General features: G+C 41.2%; 1 protein-coding gene across 1 annotated transcript in view; it reads left to right on the forward strand.

Annotated features, from left to right (window-relative positions):
* The first annotated feature begins 226 nt into the window (after nt 1-226).
* Nucleotides 227-22104, forward strand: part of grin2bb (glutamate receptor, ionotropic, N-methyl D-aspartate 2B, genome duplicate b) — a 123417-nt gene continuing 101539 nt past the window's right edge. The window contains 2 exon segments of the mRNA XM_034203277.1: nt 227-339; nt 341-917. Of these exon segments, the coding sequence (XP_034059168.1) occupies nt 251-339; nt 341-917 (666 nt within the window). The 5' untranslated portion in view covers nt 227-250.

The raw sequence follows: 22104 nt of genomic DNA on the forward strand, positions 1-22104 counted from the left end.
TTTTCAAGTCATTAAAACATTATCCTGTGTTTTATCATGATCCTTTATTTTCTGATCCCTTAAAGTCTGTTTAGATGTTTTTACTTATCAATTAAATTCCATTCAAAGGAGCTTTATTGGCATGAACCTATCAAAAACATAGCATTGCCAAAGCCTGCTGTACAAGGTGTTACAAACAACAAACACTAAACATCATCTCTCTGTCTCTCTCCTTCTCTCCTTCCAGGGACGGCATTTACACTCCTTCACAATGCTTGTCAGCCTCCACCCTTCTCCCTCCCGTCTTCAGGACAAGCACTTTGTCTCCCCCCCTTCCCTCCACCCCCCTCCCTCCTCACCCAGACCAGTCCTCTCATCATCCTTATCCCCAGCCTCGGCTGACCCTTCCCTTCCTCTCCTGGTCCTTCTCTCTGCTCCTCTTCTCCATTCTCCTGCTACCCGTCTGCGAGTCCCGCAGGGGTGGAGGTCCAGGTTCAGGGCCTGGAGGTGCCCAAGGGGGGGGAGGCGGCCAGAGGGGAGGCGGCACCCAGAGAGGGGTAGTCATTCCGCCTCAATACTCTCCAGCGATACCGGGTCTTCCGCCCATCAACCCCAAACTGATCAACTCTCTCAGCATAGCGGTCATCCTGGTGGGAAACTCTAGTGAAGTAACTCTGGGGGCGGGGCTTGAGAAAGAGGACTTCCTGCACATCCCTTACCCTCCCAAAGTGGAGGTGGTCACCATGAACGAGACCGACCCCAAGAGCATCATCAATCGGATCTGTGCTCAGATGACGAGGAACTCTCTGCAGGGCGTGGTGTTCGGTGACGACACGGACCAGGAGGCCATCGCTCAGATCCTCGACTTCATCTCGGCCCAGACACACATCCCCATCCTGGGCATCCGCGGGGGCTCCTCCATGGTCATGGCTGCCAAGGTAGGAAAACAAAAAACACTTAAATGTGATTGTGAACTGTTATGTTTGACCTAATATTTGGTCACGCTGCACAATTGATAACGCAGTGTAATGACGTCTCTTTATTTTTGTTATTTCTACATCCAGCAATAATTACAATATTGTTTCTGCGATGTGATTTTTACATCATATTATATTATTTTCACACCGTTTTAATCGAGACAGAAAAGCTTGTTTTATGGGTAACTCATTCATACAATGAATCATAACACTCATATTAAGGATATTTCTGGTTCATTAAAGTTGAGAGGCCAATTAAGAGAAAAAAGGAGAACTTTCTCTCTCTTTTTTAAGATTCATCAGCCTCCCACCACTCAGTGCTGCTTGTCATTCTAACCCAGGCTCTCTGCTGATTGATTTGGTGTTAATTAATCTGGGAGCCTGACGTCATATCGGAGCTCCTGACAGCGAGTCGACTTAACTCCAAAAGGAGTCGCAGCGGGAAACAAAAGAGTACATAACAAGTCAAAAAGCATCTCTGTGCGATCGGGATTCAAGAGATTTGGCACAAACCAGGAGGAGAATCTATGATCCAGAAATGGAACAATAGCTTTGAAACGTATCCTTTCAATAATGTTGCGTTAATACTGTAGGCTTAGCAATGTTTAAGTCCCCCACAGAAGAAAGACAGAAAAATGACACAATCCATTCAACGCTGAGGTTGTTTTTTTATTAGCTGTCTTTGTGAAAATGGGACATATCATGGAGATGCTCTATAGTTTGGTTTGAGTTATGTCTTCGGAAACATATTGTATGTTTAATTTTCAAGACATTTAGTTTAGTTCGATTGACATTCTTTCCTTTTTGAAGTACTTAGGTAAATTCAATCTTATTCATTCATGAATGTGATGATCTTTATCCAGAGCTTTCAGTACAGAATTTGTTGGCTGAACACTTAAAAAGAGTAGTACGTCTTTATTTTATTTAAAGCGAATCTTGACTAAAGATCTTTTGTCAAACATTTATTTCAGCAGATACTGGTGAAGAGTCAAACTGAGATATTTAACCGTGGAATTAAATAACTACAGCTATCTTATCTAAAAGTTAAATGACAGCAAATCAAGAAAGAGTAGTCATTTAGTTTAATAAAAAACGTTACTTAATACAAATTGATTAAATGCTGTTCAAGAAGAAGCAAAGTTCATAATGTTTGCTTTTGTTGGCATGTTTCACTGCTTGTTTTTCATTTGATTGAAAGTTGGAATTTTAGGAAAAAGGAAGTAGGCTACTGACTTCTGAAAAGAAGAAAAATGTGAATGACCTTTCATAAGATCCTTTCTTTGAATAATTGAAACACTGTGGAACAACCTGCTTGCATCTGTAAACATGTATTATATTACACGTGTTACGCTTTGTGTTGTCACGAGACATTATTTAATTATTGTATGAAGGCAATGCTCGGTAGAAACGTCATTATTGCACAGCAGTTCTTCCTTTAGAGAACCTGGTATGATTACATTTTGGGAAACCTTGCTGCATAAATCTGCATGATAACTACAAACTGATTTCTTGAAATGACTGTAGTCAAACCTTCACTTTAATATTATTTGTGTGTAATAATTGTCAGGTACAAACACATTTAGCAATCACAATATCCCATCACTGAATGCCCTAATTAGAAAAAGGGGGTTAAGTTTGATTACAGTAATTGCAGCCATTATGCTGGATAATAATAAACTTGCCTGAAAACAGAGTCAGGATCAGATTCAGAAGTCTTCTATTTGTCCCACGGCGGAAACATTTTACAAAAACAAAGGGAAAGTGCGGATGAAAGGCAAATACAACATATGAAGGCTAACCAATCAAATAGAGAAGGCAAACATGTTAATACAATCAAAGTAATACACAACTATGGTAAAAATAGCAAGAGCATAATAAAAGCAAGTGAACTAACAGCCAAAAAAAACAATAATAAATAGTATTCAGGATAAATATATATTAGCTGGAAAAGTGGCTCCTCTTGTTGCCTCACAGATACATATAAATCAAGGTGTCACTTAACTTTAATAAAGAAATAATCAAGAGAAAGAAATGTTCCCACATCATGACAGCGTGTAAAAGACACAGAAGAAAGCCGGCAGAGCCCTTTCTTCTTCTCTTCTATAAAAAGCTGTTGCACATGAAAACACAGTTGTGAACATGATGGTGGAGTTGATTGTAAAAGAACAATGGAGGGATGATACTGTCAAGATAAAGAAGGACAGAACAAGAGAATAAATAAGTAACAGTGAGAGAGAGAGGGGGGGGGGGGGGTTGATGGTTATAAAATACCACAACTTGTGTGGGTGTAAAGGAGGAAGAGGAATTTTGCTCAATATAGAATTACCACATTTTAGAGTTGACAGAGAGACCGAGGGCACACACTGAGTGTAACAGACATGTTAAAGCACGGCTGAAGGACACAGCACATACGAGAACAGGTGTGTGTGTGTGTGTGTGTGTGTGTGTGTGTGTGTGTGTGCGTGCGTGCGTGCGTGCGTGCGTGCGTGCGTGCGTGCGTGCGTGCGTGCGTGCGTGGGGAGGAGTTTCCTGCGTTAGACAGCATTTGATGACACTTGGGAAATCCCACTATGGTGGTAACTTCACAGTTCGCTGGACAAACTGGAAAATGCAGATTTTTTTATTTTTTTAAATGTAAATCATTGCAAGGTTTTATTGGGTTGCCCTGGTATTCAAGATTTGTGAAGGGGCATAAATAATGTTTTCAGATATCATGTGCCAACAGAGAAAATACATTATTCACTAATTTGTTGACTTATAAATCAGGCTGCAAAGAGACAATATTATTTATTGCTGGTAGTGAATAATACATACTGTTATCTTCTTCATTATGTACATGTCAATAGTATTGTACAGCAATTAATTACAACATGTAAAGGAGAAAATAATAAGATGTATGAGGGGAAGATGTTAATCAGAATTTAGATTCTCTCTCTCTAAATATTCTCTCTTCCCACTAATCTTCAAATAATAATGAATCTCAGGGAAACTTAAATGGAGGATAATTTACATTCGACCCCTTTAATGGTTTGTATCCTGTGGGAAACAGTCCTTTGACAGGCTGTGTGTAAAATGGGTCTTATAGCAGTGTAACACGAGTGTTACCTGGGTGTAAAATGGGTCTACTAGCAGTGTAATATGGTTGAATTAATAGTGTAACATGGGAGTAATAACAGAGTGATATGGGTGTTATACGGGTGTAACACTGCACAGTGTAATAGGGCTGTATTCATGTTTGATAAGAATGTAATGTAGAAAATAGCAATCAATAAATTTTCCAAAATATGTAATTATTAATGCCCATTTTAGAGTGACATTTTATCTTGAATGCCGAACATTTAAAACAATAGCCTGTACATACAAATGAGATGGTTAACATTTACTCACTGTAGCCTCAGAGAGCACAGTTCACTTGGCTCGTTTCCCTTTAAAACTTTTTTATTTTTGTACACACACACACACATACAACACACACACACACACACACATACACACACACACACACACACACACACACACACACACACACACACACACAAAACGCACGGTTGAATGCAGTGGACACAGTTGGCATGGCAACCACTTGCTTATATATTTCATAAGAAGCAGTTAGAGATGGGAGAGAGAAAAATAAATGATGATTTCTGAGTCGTACAAAAGCAGTTGTACAGGGTTTAACACTCGGTCCCAGAGGGGTGGGGTGAGGTTTTGAATAGATAATGAATAGATTAAAGCATAAAACAGAGGTGGAAACACAGGGGACAGAGATCAAAAATACGGTGGAGGAGAGGTGAAGTATATTTCACGGTGATGACGGAGTATTTTAATGTTTTATTTATAGCGTTTGAGTCTAAGTAAAACATCAAAACACAACAGAACCCTCCACCTGATATCCATTTAACCCTATCCAAGACAAATAAAGCAAATCAAAACAAAAATACAACTGAAACAGTTGTATTTTATTATGTAGTTGATTGTCTTATGTGCAGGAACGTTACACATTTTCAATTGTTCGACCCATAAAATAAGATAAAATCCCAAAAATTCAAGCTTTGTTTATTCTTTGAAAACTTCATCTTGGGCTGTGGGAAATTCAGAATTGAACGATTAACATTTATATTATTTATTTACAATACCCGTCTATGCTTTGATTGTTTTTTTGTTTGCTTCAGAGTCAAAATATGTCTTGGTGGACAAAAAATGTGTATTTTGTTCGACTCAATGGGCATGATTAGGGCTGTATTGAACAGTTTCAAGTGCTTCAGTTCATAACGTTAACATTCAAATCTGTATCATTGAAATGCAGTGCAGATTTTTTTTGCATGTCTATTAATTCTGTTTGATTTATTTTTGGGTAACTACTGTATATCATAAAATGTCAAGACAGGCATTTAAATGCTCATTTGTAAACTTCAATCAAAGCTTCAAATATAATAAAACAACAACCTACTGTAGGAATAAGGAAGATAAGGGCATGTAAAAGAGTGACAGACAGATGGAGAGCTGTGTGGATGAGGTGGAACATATAGAGCCATGGTAGTTGTGTGAACATGCTGTGTGTACATACTCCTCTAAAAGAGCACAAGAGTGATTTTCCAGCATCAATAACTCAATACCCTGTGTGTCGCCATGTTCGATCCTTATCAGTCCACAACTATGTCTAATATAATGCGCTCCAAATCTCCCAGAAGTCCTTTCTATGTATGGCGTGCCACTGGATCTCTTCATTTCTTATGACTGAGATTCCCATTAAGAACACCATTGAAGGCACTTGATCTTTAGACCACATTATTCAACACACTTCTCAGTGCAGATAGTGAGACCATATGAACCTGATGATACATCGCAGCACTCCTGGCTTTATTTTCCCTTTCAGCTCCCCATTATAATGAATCAGTGACAGATGCAGGTAGGCCCATTATGCACAAAACCATTTGTATGCTTCCATGTAGCCATTAATTCACTGCGTGCCATGTGTTGGTATTGGCATAATAGCACGACGAAGTTGGCCCCGGCCCACCCTCACTTCCAGCTCTGGAGACTAATGAGGTCTTCCTGAATCTATTGTTCTGACTTAAGCTGTGTGTACATGCTTTTGTGCTCAAGAGTGTGTGTGCACGTGTGTGGACATGTAGTGCATGCTGGTGCTCAATGATAATAGCCTGTTTGCCTGTTTTTGGGGAGATTACAGTTGTTGTTTTCACTGCAAACAAACTACCTAGAGGCGCACAGCGTCCTGAAACCATTCCTCATAAACGGTCCAGTCTCCGGCTCAAAGTTGATTTCTTTCCCCCCAGGATTTTTTTGTCCCTTTCAACACTGCCTACAAATCTATTAAACCATGCAGTGGGGGCTTAAAGTTCATGCTTGTTTCATATACACCTCTATTTGTGTAAAAAACGGACTGCTTTGTAGTTGCTAGTGAAACTCGTGTATGAATTGACCGCTGTGCTGTGGCTCTCTTGTGATGGTGTTTCTGCGATCAAAAGAAAAACAAAATGCTGTGTATAAAAAGCACAAAACTGCTTTTGCCTTTTTTGATTTCAGACATATTTCAGTGAAAAATGTAGTCTCCACCCCTTGATTGATTACTACAATTATACACCCTCTCTATCTTTTAATAGGCATCATTTGCATGGATGTTTGTCTGCTTTTAAGACACACATGGCAGTGGAAGTCAAACTTTTTGCACACTTGTTTGGCTACTTATGTAAAATATGTGTTGACATTATCCAGGCACGCTGGTACAGTAGCTGTACAGTGAAACGTAGGTCTATGCTAATCTGTCACAGCTGAGATGATTGTTTGAGCCAAGGGTGCTCTCCATTTTCTCATCCTATTGTTCTCATTTCTAATTTGCAGCTTTATGAATCCCCCTCCTTTCAATCTGCATGCACCATGTAACCCATTATGATTGCTGGTTGTACATGAAGGGATAATGGACTGCCTCTCAATGCCCCCTTCAGCGATTACAACCAATCCCAAAAGACAAGAGTTAAGGAACAGACTACAACAACATGTTGCACAATATGCAGCTATTATCTGATATTGTTCTTTAGTATTCTGTCACTCTGATTCCTAAGTCCTGTTTAGAAAGGATTTCTACTTTTCAAGGAAATGTTTGGAAAGTTAGAAGACAATTAGCGCATGTGATCAGTCTCAGAAGTTACATTGACAGGAGAGTCTGCTCTATTTGTGCCTAGTCACTGCAACAAAACGGCTCCCTATGTCAGATGTATCTTCCACAGCTGACGCTGATACACTTGATCAGCAACAATATAGCTTGTACACAAGAGCAAAGACAAGTCTCAACCAGCTGTCGGTTTGAACTGGTGGTCCTTCATCGTATACTCAATACAGCACTTATCAGATTTCATTTGTGACAAGAGTGCTGTTGTGATATGTTTTGACATGTTAGGCATAGTTTTGTTGGTTTGAATTGTAAATAAAACAACATATTTTCATGGGACTAACACAACAAGCAGGCTATAGTAATGATTGCTCATCCTCTCCCTGTTAAACTAACCCCCCCCTATTAGAGCTTAAAACACACTTTCACTCTCTCTCTCCCCTGCTCTATGTGAGGTGTAATGGCCGTCTGAATAGGATTAATGTTTCCATTTTCCTGGCTTTGCCATATGTTAATTATTTAGGAGTCAAACAGATGAAACAGAGGAACACAATCTTGTGTTATTGCTGAGGTCTGTGAGAGCTAGATTCAAATACTGTATGACGACTCAACCTTCAGTCTATCATAATCTGTGAGGTCATGAAACGACATCATTTTGAACCACTACTCCTCTGTCAGTGAACGGTATAGCTGCGACAATGTCTGGAGTATTCTTATTGGGATGTGTTTAGTGATTTAGTTCAATTCGCCATGTATCCTAGAATTACATTTAGAGAATTACCAAATTAGAGAACCCATCATAACTCCAGACAACCAATATTGTGAGGTTAATGGATATCTGGGTCAGGACCATAGACTTTCTATATAAGGTCAGGACTTGATCTTTGTTTACAGACATTGGAATGGAGTAAGAGTTGAGTCTTTGACCAAATTGTTGCATGTTTGCAAGGAAAATATTGTATTCTGTATTTTGTATGTATGCAGCAGCAACATCAGAGAGCGATGTTCTGCGGCTTTAAATCACAAGCTAGTGGAGCTAAAATACACACACACACACACACACACACACACACACACACACACACACACACACACACACACACACACACACACACACACACACACACACACACACACACACACACACACACACCACACACACACACACACACAACACACACACACACACACACACCACAGGTCCACATCACCTCCTTTTCTTCATCCTAATCCCACCTCTGTTCCTTTTCTTCCTCTTTCTCTTCTCTGTCACATATACGAAACAACATCCTAAACTGTTTATGACTATGGTCCTGACCTCGCTGTCCCATGAAATCAGTCCATACTCTCGCAATTCGTTTTGTTCGACTTTCCCATTTTTCCTGATAACTTTCTACATTTTGATTGTGCCCTTCATTTGAGCTGCAAATACTCTCCTCGTCCTTTTCATCTCTTCTTTCTCCTTCTCTGCCTCGTCTTTCTCTCCAGATAATGAGATCGTTTTATCAGCCGCTGTGCTGTGCGTGGACAGGATGAGTAATTTTGGAGATCACAGGAGACTTCTGCATTGCACTTGGTTACAACAGGTTGTCAGAAGGCTCTGGGAGCCTCGCCTGCCGACAGTAACTATCTGGCTTTTTAGCATTGCAGCATATGGGCCCTAATTACCCAGCTAATCTTATTATGTAAGGTAAAGGATGGCATATTATTCAAATGAAATGAGATTAAACTTTTGAGACACTGAATGGCAGAGCTACGTTCAGATTCCTCAACAGTAGTGATGATAATGTGCTTTCGACAAATTCAATTTAGACATACATCAGTGGAATTGTCCTCACAAGAAAAACATCAGTATTAAGTGACTGTTGAAATGCCTAATTTATATTTACTTTAACCATTGAACTTCAAGTGTAAATGTAAATTGACCCACTTGTCTATCAGAAGCAACATTGTGTGATTATAGAGACAAAAAACAACAAAGACGTACTTAGGATGGTTAGGTCATCAAAGCACTTACTTTACTTTAAGTGCTTTAGCACTTGACCTGTACTTATACCTTTACTTAGACCTTTACTTAGACCTTGACTTAGGCCTTGTAAGCATTGATTTATTTTAACCATTATCATGAATACTCTCTAACCTCAACCAAGTAGTATAGTGTGGCTTAACATATCCAAACCTCACTTAACCCTGCATTATTGGTAATTGCATACTTGAACTTTCTCGCTCAGACCAACATTAGCATTAATTTGGAGTTGTTTTTGGCCATGTTATGAATTTAAATCTATTGGTGACTGTACTTTTTCGTCAACTTTTTCTGTCATTTGACACATAGTGGATGTCAAATATTAATTGACAAGTGGTAGCAAATCAGAAAATATTTATATGAAATAATTTATTTGACATGGCATGTTCAAATGATGCCGATGGGGACGTCAGATAAGAAAACAATCAAATGTTTTGGAAAGTGATCACAAACAACATATTTTGTTGTTTGTAGTTTAATGGATTTATTTTGATTGAAAACTGACAAATATATTTTTCAACTGATCTTAAAAGTACAAGCATTAATCAGATTGAGTGACGTATCGTTGTGTTCTGTGTGATTCTGTTTATGTGCCAATCACAGCAGCTGTCTGTGTTGGTTTCAAATCAGAACATCAAGTGTTTGCCATATAAATGCTGACAGATGTCTCAGTAATCATATCATAGAGCATGAGCCTTGGTGCTCAATATTAAAGCTGCTGTACTCTAAAGAAAGTCTGTAATGTATTTTTACCAATAATACTAAAGGTGATAGCTAAGACATGGTCCATGCTACATGCTAACTATCTGCTTTCCCTCTTAACCGCACATTGTAACTGCAGATTTAATTTATCACACCTCCCAAAGCCCCATCCTTAAGGCAGTGCTGTTGCTTTAAAAAAGTTCAAACTGACAAATGTTCAGCGTTGTGTGTCATCAGGGATTCAAACTTAAAGCCAACTCCTTTCTGATACATGTTTTTATTTCCTAAGCTGTATATCTACGAGGGAACTCTGGCGCCATTGCTCATGACTTTGAGCTTCATCATGTAGTGTTTTTTTTTATGTTTAGGCAATACAGAGAGAAACAGTCAGCGAGAGATAAAAGATACAAAGATAAGATCCGGTGCAGAAAAAAAAGTCTCCCATAATGTGGTGGTTTTCATGGTTTTGCATCAGGCTGAGCAAGGCTCTTAAACACAGACAGAGCCAGCTGACTTGTGGGTATTTAATCCCAAACAGGCAGAAAGGTTGAGTTTGTTCTAATTGCATCATGCTGGGGAGGGCCGTCATTTACATTCATTACTGAGCCTCCATTTGTTGTGATTGAGATAAGAGAAGAGCGAAGGGGAGCGATGGAGGAAGCAAAGACACATCACTGTGACGAAGTCAAGTTTTGTTCATGCATCAACAAAATCCTAGTATTTATCCACCTGTTATTATGTGTTTTTTATAGAGAACTTTTGTGAGTTGACATGTTAGACCATTGTCTTTATTTACATTAATACATTACATGGTCAAACATTTTTGATCATGGTCCCCTAAATCTGCTTGAACAAAAATGTGACTTTGATAATCGTTTAACAAAACTTTTGTACGTTTAGTTTTGTACACAAACTATCTAACAGAAACACTGTTTTCATATTACCTTAAACAGTATTTGCACCAATATGTTGACCTTGCTCATGAGCCCAGCTCTAATAAAATGCCACAGAAGGAATAACTCGCAAATCAAAATGTTATTGATGCTATTAAAACGGATTTTTGATCTTTTACACCTTCAGTCTTCGGTACCTGCTCCTTCATTTTATAATCTAACCATAGCACTAATGTCAGACTGGCACTACCTCGAAAACAACACCAATAGAAATACCACCAAATAGTATAATACATCTTGAATGTATTTGCCTCAATGTAGTTGATGGAAGCAATGGCTGATTATCATTTTGTGTGATGGGATGTTCCAGCCTGTGTGTGTGAGTGTAAGCGATGAACAGCGAAAACTAATATCTGTTGGTGACAGCTGGTGAGTCTCTGGGACTGACACGTCCTGCTCAGCGCTCTTTATCTTCACTGCAAGTGACACCCAATGAGTGGCACCTCACTGGCACTGTTCACTCTCTCTCTTCTCTAATAGGCCTTGGCCTGATTCTCAACACTCCTTTTGGGTTTACACCTAACATCCGTCCACCACGATGTACACTTCACTTTGCCTAATTCCTCTCAGGTGGATACATACATCTGGTGTGTTTGAGGTACCCTCTCCGGACACAGTTGACGAGGAGCCTTCAAGCTGTCACGCTGCAGAAGACTGACTCTCAACTTGTCGCTGAAACAGCTAAACCATGACAATGATGGAGTTATAAAATGACTCGGCCATATAATACCTCGTGTACCATATCAGTGGTTCTCAACCCCCGCGGCTACTGTCTATATTTAGTACAAGGGATTTTAATTGTGTACGGAAAGCCTGAAATACAGTTAGTGTCAGCTACTGCAGAGGTATGCAAACACACCGTGAGTTTCAGGAGAGCCTGTTTTTGGACCTGATGAAGAGGAAATCTGATGTTTGATTTGAGTCTTAATTGATATTTTATCACGCAGCACTGGAGAGAGCTGTAGTTGTGAAGGTTAGCTTGTGTGCTAGCTGAGGCTGATTATATCCGGGCGAAGCTAAGAGATGATGTGACACTGCAGCTGTTAGCCCCTGCAGAGTGTTATCATACAGTCGTGTTTATTCAACACACACTGGTGGGGAGTGCCTGACTCAAAATGTTCAGCTTTACAGTACGGTATACGGGCTGCCTGTATATTCTTTTGAGCTGTCTTCTGTTTATTTCTTACTGTTTCTGTGGATTCCTCACCGTCTCTCTCGCTCTGTGTTCTCTATCTTTATGCGACATCTTTCTCTCTCGGCTTTTCTCTCTAATCTCCTTCCCTTTTTTTCCTCCTCTTCTGTTCTGGATCAAAGTAAGCCAACGCTCTCCGGCAAGCACCGGCTCAAAGCTTACATTCTCACCCTTCAAAGCCACTGCTTGTGTATAAGTGAAGAAAAAAATGAAGTCATTTGACGCTTTTTTTGCATTCATGTCATGCAGAGGGAATATGCAAACGAGGAATAATGTGAATGTGATTCGCCCTCCGTTGATGACCGAGTGGACACAATACCTGAAAATATCATTAGCTGTTATAAATCAGGTGTATCAATCATTGCTTACACTCTTCAACTCAGGGTTGAACTGTTGCTCTGCATACCAGGACCTCCTTTACATTCAGCAATACAAAATATGAAGTGGTTCTGTGCAAATGGTTGGTATATTTAAAAGGAATTGGCTCATGAATGATGCACATTTGCACAGTTTTTGATACACATCAGAGTGAGATTATAAACAAAAATGTGTTAACCACAGATACAGAAGATGTGTTGGTTATCTGCAATCTCATACAAATAAGAAATTTCAATGAAAAGCATCTGATTTATTTCATTTCCTTCATATTTCTGCATTTAAAGAAAAAATGTATAAAACCCATGTTCCTGTCCCTGGAGAGTCATCAGCCACATATACAAAGAAAATCTAATGCATCCTTTTCATTGAACCCAAACAAACGCTATAGAGACATTACTCAACCACCGATTAGACCACCATACAATTTAGGCCCCCTTGTTCCAAGCCCTCTGAATCACATCCTATGTCATCAGTCTGTTCAAGGACTCAAACGGTCTGCTGTTGTGCTCGTTAACAGGTTTTTCCCACAGTTGAATAAAGAGTAACCAGCCCAAGCTTTATTATTTAGTTTAAGGTGAGGTGTTGTTGTCATTTTCCCACATAGCTAGCCAGCACCAAGGCACCATAGCAACAGAAAATGACCACCACCATTGTGAAATGTGTTGATTTTAATGTCACAGCGCCACAGGTAACATACAGACACATTTCTTCATGAGCTACAAACATTATGCCTAATTTTCTCTGCTTGTTTTGACTCGAGTCATCTCACTTTTGGTACCTGGTCCTTTTTTCTCTTTTTCCTTTTCCACTGCAAAAATAACCCTTTCATTGTAGGAAGGGTGATCAGATTAATGAAATAGCAACGCTGTGTGACACTGCCATGACATCTTCAGTGGACTTCTGACTGCCATATTTAAAAATGTGGGCCAAGTAAATACAACATATTGCAGTCGCTTTTGACTGTACAGTAGCTTAGTTATATATAAAATGGCGGTTTTGTCCCGTCTTGCAATAGTGACAATTATCTCTGATCAATCAGTGGCATGCAGTGTTTAACTCCATCTTTTGGTATTGGTGTTTTGGAACCTAGGACAAGTTAACCAATACTATTCACAACTTTTGCAAATGGAAAACCAAAGAAAGTGAGTTAATGCCATACCAATGCACTACAATTGGGGCTTTTGCCAATTACTTCGACTGTAAGAAACTCTAATAGTGATTTCTCACGTTTCCTGTCATCTTATAGACATTAATCAAATGTTTAATCAGCAAAAGCACCAGCCGATTAATAGATTAAAGAACATATGTGTTAGTTGCATCCCTACATGGGGTTGGTGTGATGGACGTTCAGGGACGTTTTGTTCTGATGACATAGATCTGTGTCTGTTTTTGTGATGAGACCTCATTATGTTGAATCATCAGCCATATACAGTACCACAAAACAGCCGAGACGGTGGAGGGACATCACTCCCACATGCAGTTCATTATAGTCACAACCCCACAACCCCACAACCCCCCCCCTGCCCCAGCACATACAGCAAGCAAGACTTAACATACAGTGCGCATCTGTCAGCCCTGGTTAGCTTGTGTTGGTTATATATAGTACACATATATAAATATCTGTGTGTGAATATGAGTGGGTGGTCCCAGCCTGCAGACTGTCACGGTCAATGAGACAATATATGGAGAATTTGGCCCCTGCGGCCTCATCGGAAGGAAGTAATTTGAATTTGAGTGAAGTCAAAACAAAACTCGGCACTAAAGCTCCGAGTACAGTTCATAATATTAGCGAGACAATTTGTAATTTCTTATTCCCAAAGGGGCCAAACCTATAATTGAGCTGCTAACATTAGTGGCCTGTAATTGAACCATTATAATTGACCTCAGGTGTGTTAGCGGATTAAAACTCTGCAGGAATGTGACGCGTCTCCTCTCTCATATCAGTAACTGAAAAATACAGTCTTGACGCTTAAGAATATATATGCTCCTATATTTGTGTAAGTAGGTATTTTTTCACACTAATGGCATCTTTAGCAATACCGTATCCATGGGAACCGAGTTGCCACGGAAACACTGCATGTCTCTTTGAATTAGAAATGTCTTTCTGGATCCCTCCCTCCTCTGTGTCTCCCTCCTTCACTCTCTGCTTCCTCCTCTTCTTCCCTGACTTCCCCGACATTGACAGGCCAGCTGCTGTCAGTCAAAAAGTCTCGAGCTGCCGAAGGAGACGTGTGCACCACAAATGGAGGAAATGGAGGGAGGACGGTTTGGCATATGTGCTCTCCAAGAAAAATAATATGAGGAGGGAGGACATTTTTTTTAGTGAGAGGGGTCTTGGTTTTTAATCAAAAGCAACTTATTGAACTAGAAAAGGAAATGTTGAATGACATTCAAAAGATAATGATGACGAAGAGGATGCTGCGAAGAGAAGAGCAGGAAGATTGAAGGAAGAAAGAGAGGGCTACAGAGAGGGAGAGAAATAGCTGATGAAAGGAGAGGGGAGAAGTGATTGATTGTAGCTCTCTCTGATGCCGCTGGTATCTGTGTAACCATGCTGCCACTTATCCAGCCTATCTGATTGAACAGCACGCGTGATAAAGGGGAGAGAGAGGGATACATGCATACAGAGATAAAGCGTTGCAGAAAAAAAGGGTATAGAAAAAGTGCAAACAGAGAGAGAAGAGATGGAGTTATTGGGATGAGTGCACAAATGAAAATGTGGAGGAAAATCACCCTCGTTCCCCCGGTGCTGATGAATGTATGAAAGAGGGCAAATGAGAGTAACGCTTCAGGGGAAGTGGAGCGGGTGAATAGACACAGAAGAGGAAACGGAGTTGAGACGTGCCAAAGAAAAGCGCGTCATGAAAAGGTTTTGAACCGCATGTCTCTCATTCCACGCTGCGCTTGACTCCAGTCTGCACTCTCACCCTGCGTGCTTGTTAGAGAGGGAAGCAGAATTGAAAAGGCAGGGTGTATGGATGCAGGGAGGAGAGACGCAAGAGGGAGGGAGAGGCAGGGGAGGAGAAAGGGCAAACATGCGGTTTGACACGGTTAGAGGCTAAAATAGAGCCGCTATATAAAACACACCTGTGGATCAGCCTCATAGTATTGCACTGCAGTGGAGAGCATCAGTCCTTCATTCACATTTACTGCAAGTGACACAGCCATCACAACTTCATTTCTAATCACATGTACCATTATTCCTTAAATGGGGGCCTTTTTCAATGAATGCAGAGAGAACTTTTCTTTCAAACAGCCTATAAATAGAAGCTGGTGTTTATAATTCATCATAGTTTAGCAGGGCTGTACAGAATAAAAAGAAATGGGGTGATAAAAATATAGATTTTTGTTATTGTGGTTATATAAATGTAATTCATGATCCTGTGAGATGGCTGCTAGATTGCCCTGGCTCCTGTGTGCGACAAGTGGGAAGAGGGAACTTTACAATAACAAACAAACATGTTGTAAACATCTCCAGGAAATTATTATTTTAATTGGCATAGGTCATTTAACAGCAACATCTAATTACTTTAAATCAAAACTGATTGAAACAAATTCAAAAACAAAAGTTAATTTGTTGAATAGAAAAAGTTGGAGCAACACAGTACGTCATCATTACATTGTTTACTGATTAAATAAGGGTTGTGGAAATTTACATTTTGAGCTTTTAGTAATTATTTGAATAGACTACCTTTTAAAAATATATCTATGATAGTGATTATTAAAAGGGATGAGGTTTAACAGCTCTCTATTGAATATAAATGTTCAGACTCTTCCTATCAGCCTCAGTGAAACACAGATATTCAGATATAATGTGCTGAAACCTTACATCTCATATTTCGTCACTGTTCTGTGACTCACGGTGTCTCTCCTCACTGCAGCAGCTAAGGAAGCTAAAGGTAACAAAACAACACAGCGGAAATAATAATAATTCTACTTTCATCATTCAACAAATATCAATTAAATAGGTCGCTGATCTTCTGCATGCATGATGACCTGAAGGTTACCTGAGGGCGAAATCATTGATGCACTGCTGTAGGTCACTGATCGTGGGGGGTCACAGAATACAGTGCAACACTGAAGCAGTCATCCTTCTCAAATGACCAACAAAACATTTTATTTTTTTTGTTACTACTTATATATAAAGAAAGTGTATGTAAAGACAATCATTTATGTTCTGTCAGTTTGTTATCGACTGTTGCAGGGTCTGTATCTGCACATGTCTGTGGTGTCGAAAGGCAAAAGAGTCCGTCTAAAAGAAAAAGACCTGGATTTTTAAAACTCTGGTGCCAAAAACACCTTCTTTCACAAAGTACCTGTGCAAGTAACAGAGATTGTGTGTGTGTGTGTGTGTGTGTGTGTGTGTGTGTGTGTGTGTGTGTGTGTGTGTGTGTGTGTGTGTGTGTGTGTGTGTGTGTGTGTGTGTGTGTGTGTGTGTGTTTCTTCAAGCTATCTAACTCTGTGTGGGAGTAGCTGTTATTTAGGAGTTTACATGCGTTTGATTTTAATAACATCGGACCACTTGTAGAGCTAACAAATCTGACTGGATCTCTGTCACTGTGATGACCTCACCTTTTAATGTGCGAGTGAAGTGAGACCAAAGTAGAGGATACGTGTCTGTGTTAGATGAAGACATTTTAACACATCCTCACGGGAAAAACACGGGTGCAAACTATCATTAAAAAAGTCTCAGTAAACAAGCATGCACGGCAACAGGGCCCAGGTATAACTCGGGTTCTCATCATGTAAGAGTTCAATAAATTATATAAACTGGATCAAATATGCATATTTAGTCATATTGATACAAATTATAGTAATATATTATGATATTTATAAAACAACTAGGCAGAAATTCTTGGTTTTAACTGAATGAATGAGCTTGCAAAAAAAGAAGCAGCTGAATGTCAACGTTTAGAATGAATCTTTGTACAGTGCTGCTAAATTGGGTCGTGGAGTTTAAAACACATGAGCTGTAACAGGATACAGAGGGTCAAATAAAACAATGTTATTTGTTCCGTTTAGAGAGAGGTAGGATTCAATGTTTTTGGTGATGGAGACAGTCAGGTAAAAACGTATTGGGGAGAAAAACAGATTCAAGTTATAAATGAAATGTAAAATCCATAGAAAATGAAAAACTGTTAACTTTTATTTAGGATTTCTTAAAAAATCTGAACTTTTTTACAATATGTAATCTAATTGTCTGTATATTGGCATGGCTATTCTTCTCTCTTACACACATGCACATACACACACAGACACACACCAGCCTGTCCTCCTACAAAAAACGACCATACAGTATAGACCGATTGTTCATGCCCTTATTACGACCCAGAGACACGTTTTAAAGTGTATGTTGTTTCTTAAATGACCACTAGAGGTGCTCTAGTGGTCGTGTAAGACAACAACATGCTCCTGTTGATTGCAAACGTTCCGGAGGGACGTTTATTCACAAATAACCCTCTGGAAAATCCTAAATTGTGGATTAGTTTGGCCATTAAAATGCTTTTTGATTCGATTTCTAGCGAGAAGTGTATATTGTACTCTGTAGTGCCGAGAGATATGGAGTCAGAGGCGGTGCAAGGAAGGTGCAAGAATAGTGATTTATTCACAAGCTGCAAAGGACATGTTGTCGGGTCGCAGCCCGGGTCGACAAGAGAAAGAGCCAGGAGGGCACACAACATATAAAGGTAACCACATATATGTCCGTGCGGAAACAATACCCCCAACTCTAGTTCCATGTGTGGATTATGTAACCCAGTGTATTAAAGGTGGTCACCACACAAGCCCCCCCAGAATCTAAACATGGCAAAAAAATCCCTGCGTCCGGGAGGAAGCACCACAGGGGCCGAGGAGGGTGAGGTTGCAGGTGATGGCCGGGCCATGGAACGGGCCGTCGGAAGGCGGCCGCAGGAGAGGGTAGGGGCCCCAACGAGGGCGAGGGCATCTCCACGGGGGCGGGCCGGAACGGGCCGTCGTAAGGGGTCCGCAGTAGGCGTCGTGGCGAATGAAGTCATCACCCGCCAGTCGGTGAAAACCGGGTCGCTGAGCCGCAACGGGCGTGAATAACCCGGTGGTCCCCAGCAGGAAGGAGCGCTGCCCGGCCGCAGGCGAGGGCAAAGCGGCGGCGGGCACGAAGTCCTCGGGAGGAAAGAGCCGGGGGGCAGGAGCAGCACCCCCGGGAGGAAAGAGCCGTGGACAGGGGAGAGGCCAGACGGGGGGGGGGCGTCCGAAGCTGCCGTTGAGGCGAACCGTGAGCCGCGGTAAGAGGAGAGGCCAGGCAGGGTCCCGGAGCGCGCCACCCACGGGCCGATGAAGGCATGGGCGACGTCCGAAACCGCCAAGGCGAAGGAAGAGGCCAGACAGGGTCCCGAAGCGCGCCACACACGGGCCGACGAAGGCATGGGTGACGTCCGAAACTGTCGAGGCGAGACGGGGTCCAGTAGCGCGCCACCCACGGGCCGATGAAGGCATGGGCGACGTCCGAAACCGCCAAGGCGAATGAAGAGGCCAGACAGGGTCCCGAAGTGCGCCACCCACGGGCCGACGAAGGCATGGGTGATGTCCGAAACTGTCGAGGCGAGACGGGGTCCAGGAGTGCACCACCCAGGCGTCAATGAAAACGTGAGTGGCGTCTGGAACCGCCGTGGAGGTGGTGAAAAAGGTGAGAGTGTCCACATGAGGTCAACCGACTGGTCGAACCTCCTCTCCGGCACCAGAAAAAAAAATAAAAAAATCGAAAGGGCTGATAACCGTTAGCACTAGCCGTCGTTAGCCCCACGTGGTTAGCCCCACGTGGTTAGCCGCTAGCTGCCGTCAACCAGCGCAGCTGGGACGTGCAGCCGCACACCCCGAAGTAACAAGCCCACGAGGCAGCAATCGGGTTGCTGGTCGACCCAGCAGGTCGTGCATGGTCTCCCTGTAGCCGGAAGGCCGATGCGGGAATGGCGAGCAACGTCCCCAGCCATTCCGCGGGGCGCGCACCGAGCCTCAGTCCGCGCTCCGGTGGCAGCCACGGACGAAACCTGAGTTTCCTTTGCCGTGTTCGGGTCCGTCTCGGAAACTTCTCAAGACGCTGTCGGTGTCACCAGTGTAGTGCCGAGAGATATGGAGTCAGAGGCGGTGCAAGGAAGGTGCAAGAATAGTGATTTATTCACAAGCTGCAAAGGACATGTTGTCGGGTCGCAGCCCGGGTCGACAAGAGAAAGAGGCAGGAGGGCACACAACATATAAAGGTAACCACATATATGTCCGTGCGGAAACAATACCCCCAACTCTAGTTCCATGTGTGGATTATGTAACCCAGTGTATTAAAGGTGGTCACCACAACTCTTAGAATCCACGTCCAGTCGATGTGTAGGATCTAAAGTTTGATAGATATTACGAAGATGATTTGAGGTCTCGCCAGGATAACGTGTATATGCGGCAGCTTCCATGTAAAGTTAGCATCAACCCTCACGGGGTGAAAACAGTTTTTACGGTCTCGAAGTTTTCATAATAAAACCGGATGTATTCCCCTCACTGTTAAATGATTACACAGTGATATCTGCATTACTCATCCACTAAAAAACATCAGTTTATCCTTGTTAATTACACAATATTGATTGGTTTAAATTGTGTATAATGCGTTTGTGTTTTTAACCTTCGATTCGGAGAAACAAATAGTGTTTCGGAGTTTAGACACTACAGTTTCCGAAGACACTACACTACCCAGAATCCCCAGCTATCGTTTGGGATTACAACATTCGCCTTGCTTTACAAACCCTGTGATTAGTCCTCAAGCCCTGTGATTGGATGTTGGAGTGGCAGTGCGACAAGGTTACGCCGAGCGTCAATCACAGCTCTTTGAAATGGAATGGACCCACAGCTAATTTAGCAAATATGGCAGTAGCCATCGATCATCATAAGATAAGATATACTTTATTGATCCCAAGTTGGGAAATGTTTTTATTACAGCAGCAAGTATCTTGTTGATATTTTCTATTTCTATCATTGACCTTCTACTTTCCCCCTATGAAAGTATGTACTCTTAATATTTTTTTCATCAAATATAACATAATTTCAACAAAATATCACATAATTTCAACAAAAAAATGCAATAACGTTTTTTAACCACTAGGTGTCCCTTTCTATCAGCTGTGCACCGTTATGGTGTAAATATAACCTATCTACCAATTAGATCAAATATAAAAGTCAGCCGAATTAATGTTGATACTGCAAGGAGACGTATTTTGTGAAAATAAATGTAAGATGTTGTTTAATTGCTGATATATTTATGATTCACGTCACATATTCAGTTTCGGCGGCACTTCTTCCAGTTCGTCCAGAAGTCTTCTCATCAGGGCTCTATAAATAAAGAACTACGGCAGATGTGTAATATTTAATGCAGCCGAACCGTGTATTACAATGCCGTTATGTGATGACTTCCAAAGAGAAAAGCAAGAACACTCGGAATAAAGTATTATTTATTTTTTTTTTTTAAATGTTTTCGGGTTTCACATTGCATAAACACCATATCCCAACGTGTATTGCGGCTAAACAATCCAATCACCGAGCTGAGGATCTTTCCTACGTCTGTTTCCGGTATTGTTCCTGTAAAAACATTCCCAATTAAACATGCAAAAACAAATCGCTAAATAAAAAGATAAAACACTGGCATGTAATTTACGTTAGAATAAATAGAATGGTTTTGAATAATAGATGAGTAAAATCGACGTCACTTTACAGCCCCGCCCACTTTTGGGGAAACCAACGGACGCTGTCATTTGAATGGCGATCAAGCCTGAAGCCACAGAGCTCTTCTTTTACTGTCATTTCTTCTTAGAGGAAGTACAGAAAAACGTAACTCGGGATTTGTTTTAATGTTTTAGGTGCAATAAACGACACAGCAGCTTTTTGGCATGATACAACTATTATTTTCTGCCTCGCTCATGAGAGTAACAGCTGGCGAAATTACAGCCTCACCATACTGATTTTTATTTAACCATATATCGAGGCCGATTGTCGATTTCAAATGTGTGCTCTAAAATGATATTTATTAAATTACTATTATCATTATTATAAGCAAGACAATAAATGGCAAAGATATGTAGAAAATAACCGCATTTAAGATACGTTCATAACGAACGTAACGTGGGAGAAAATATGTTTCTAGAAGATATGTAGAAAATAACCGCATTTGAGATACGTTCATAACAAACGTAACGTGGAAGAAAATACGTTTCTAATTAAACGTAATTGAGAATGCAGTTTAGTTCTGTGGGAACGTAATTTTTAGGAGATAGGGTTGACAGGCTGACGCTCCCGTTGATTGAAAACGCTCCTGTGGGTCGTATTATGGGTCGGAACAATCTGCCTATTTGGTCGTATTAGTTGGAGGACTTGTTGACACACACACATGCTGGCACAGCAGCTGGTTAGCCAGGTCATGTGTTAGCGGGGGTCAGGTCTAATTGGGTCTCTGGCTCGTCTGGATTGGTGGGATCTGGTCCAATCAGCACACACGCTCCCATGTGTCAGTGATTAATTACCTGCGTTCACTTCTGTGCTAACGAGCTTTATCAACTCCTCATGAAGGAGGTTTTCTATTAACTTGTCGGGCCAAAGGTGATGCTAAATTGACTCCCTCTCCAACCCCCCCCCCCCCCCCCCCCTCCTCCCTTCACTGTCTTTCTGAGCTACCTGGTTCTGACAAGTTTCTTAGTTTTTTTAATAGATTTGTATTCCTGCCCTGCTATTTCCATCACTTTGAACTGCCCACCATCTGTTCC

The sequence above is a fragment of the Gymnodraco acuticeps genome, unplaced genomic scaffold (assembly GCF_902827175.1).
Source record: "Gymnodraco acuticeps unplaced genomic scaffold, fGymAcu1.1, whole genome shotgun sequence".
In the NCBI taxonomy this organism is placed as follows: domain Eukaryota; kingdom Metazoa; phylum Chordata; class Actinopteri; order Perciformes; family Bathydraconidae; genus Gymnodraco; species Gymnodraco acuticeps.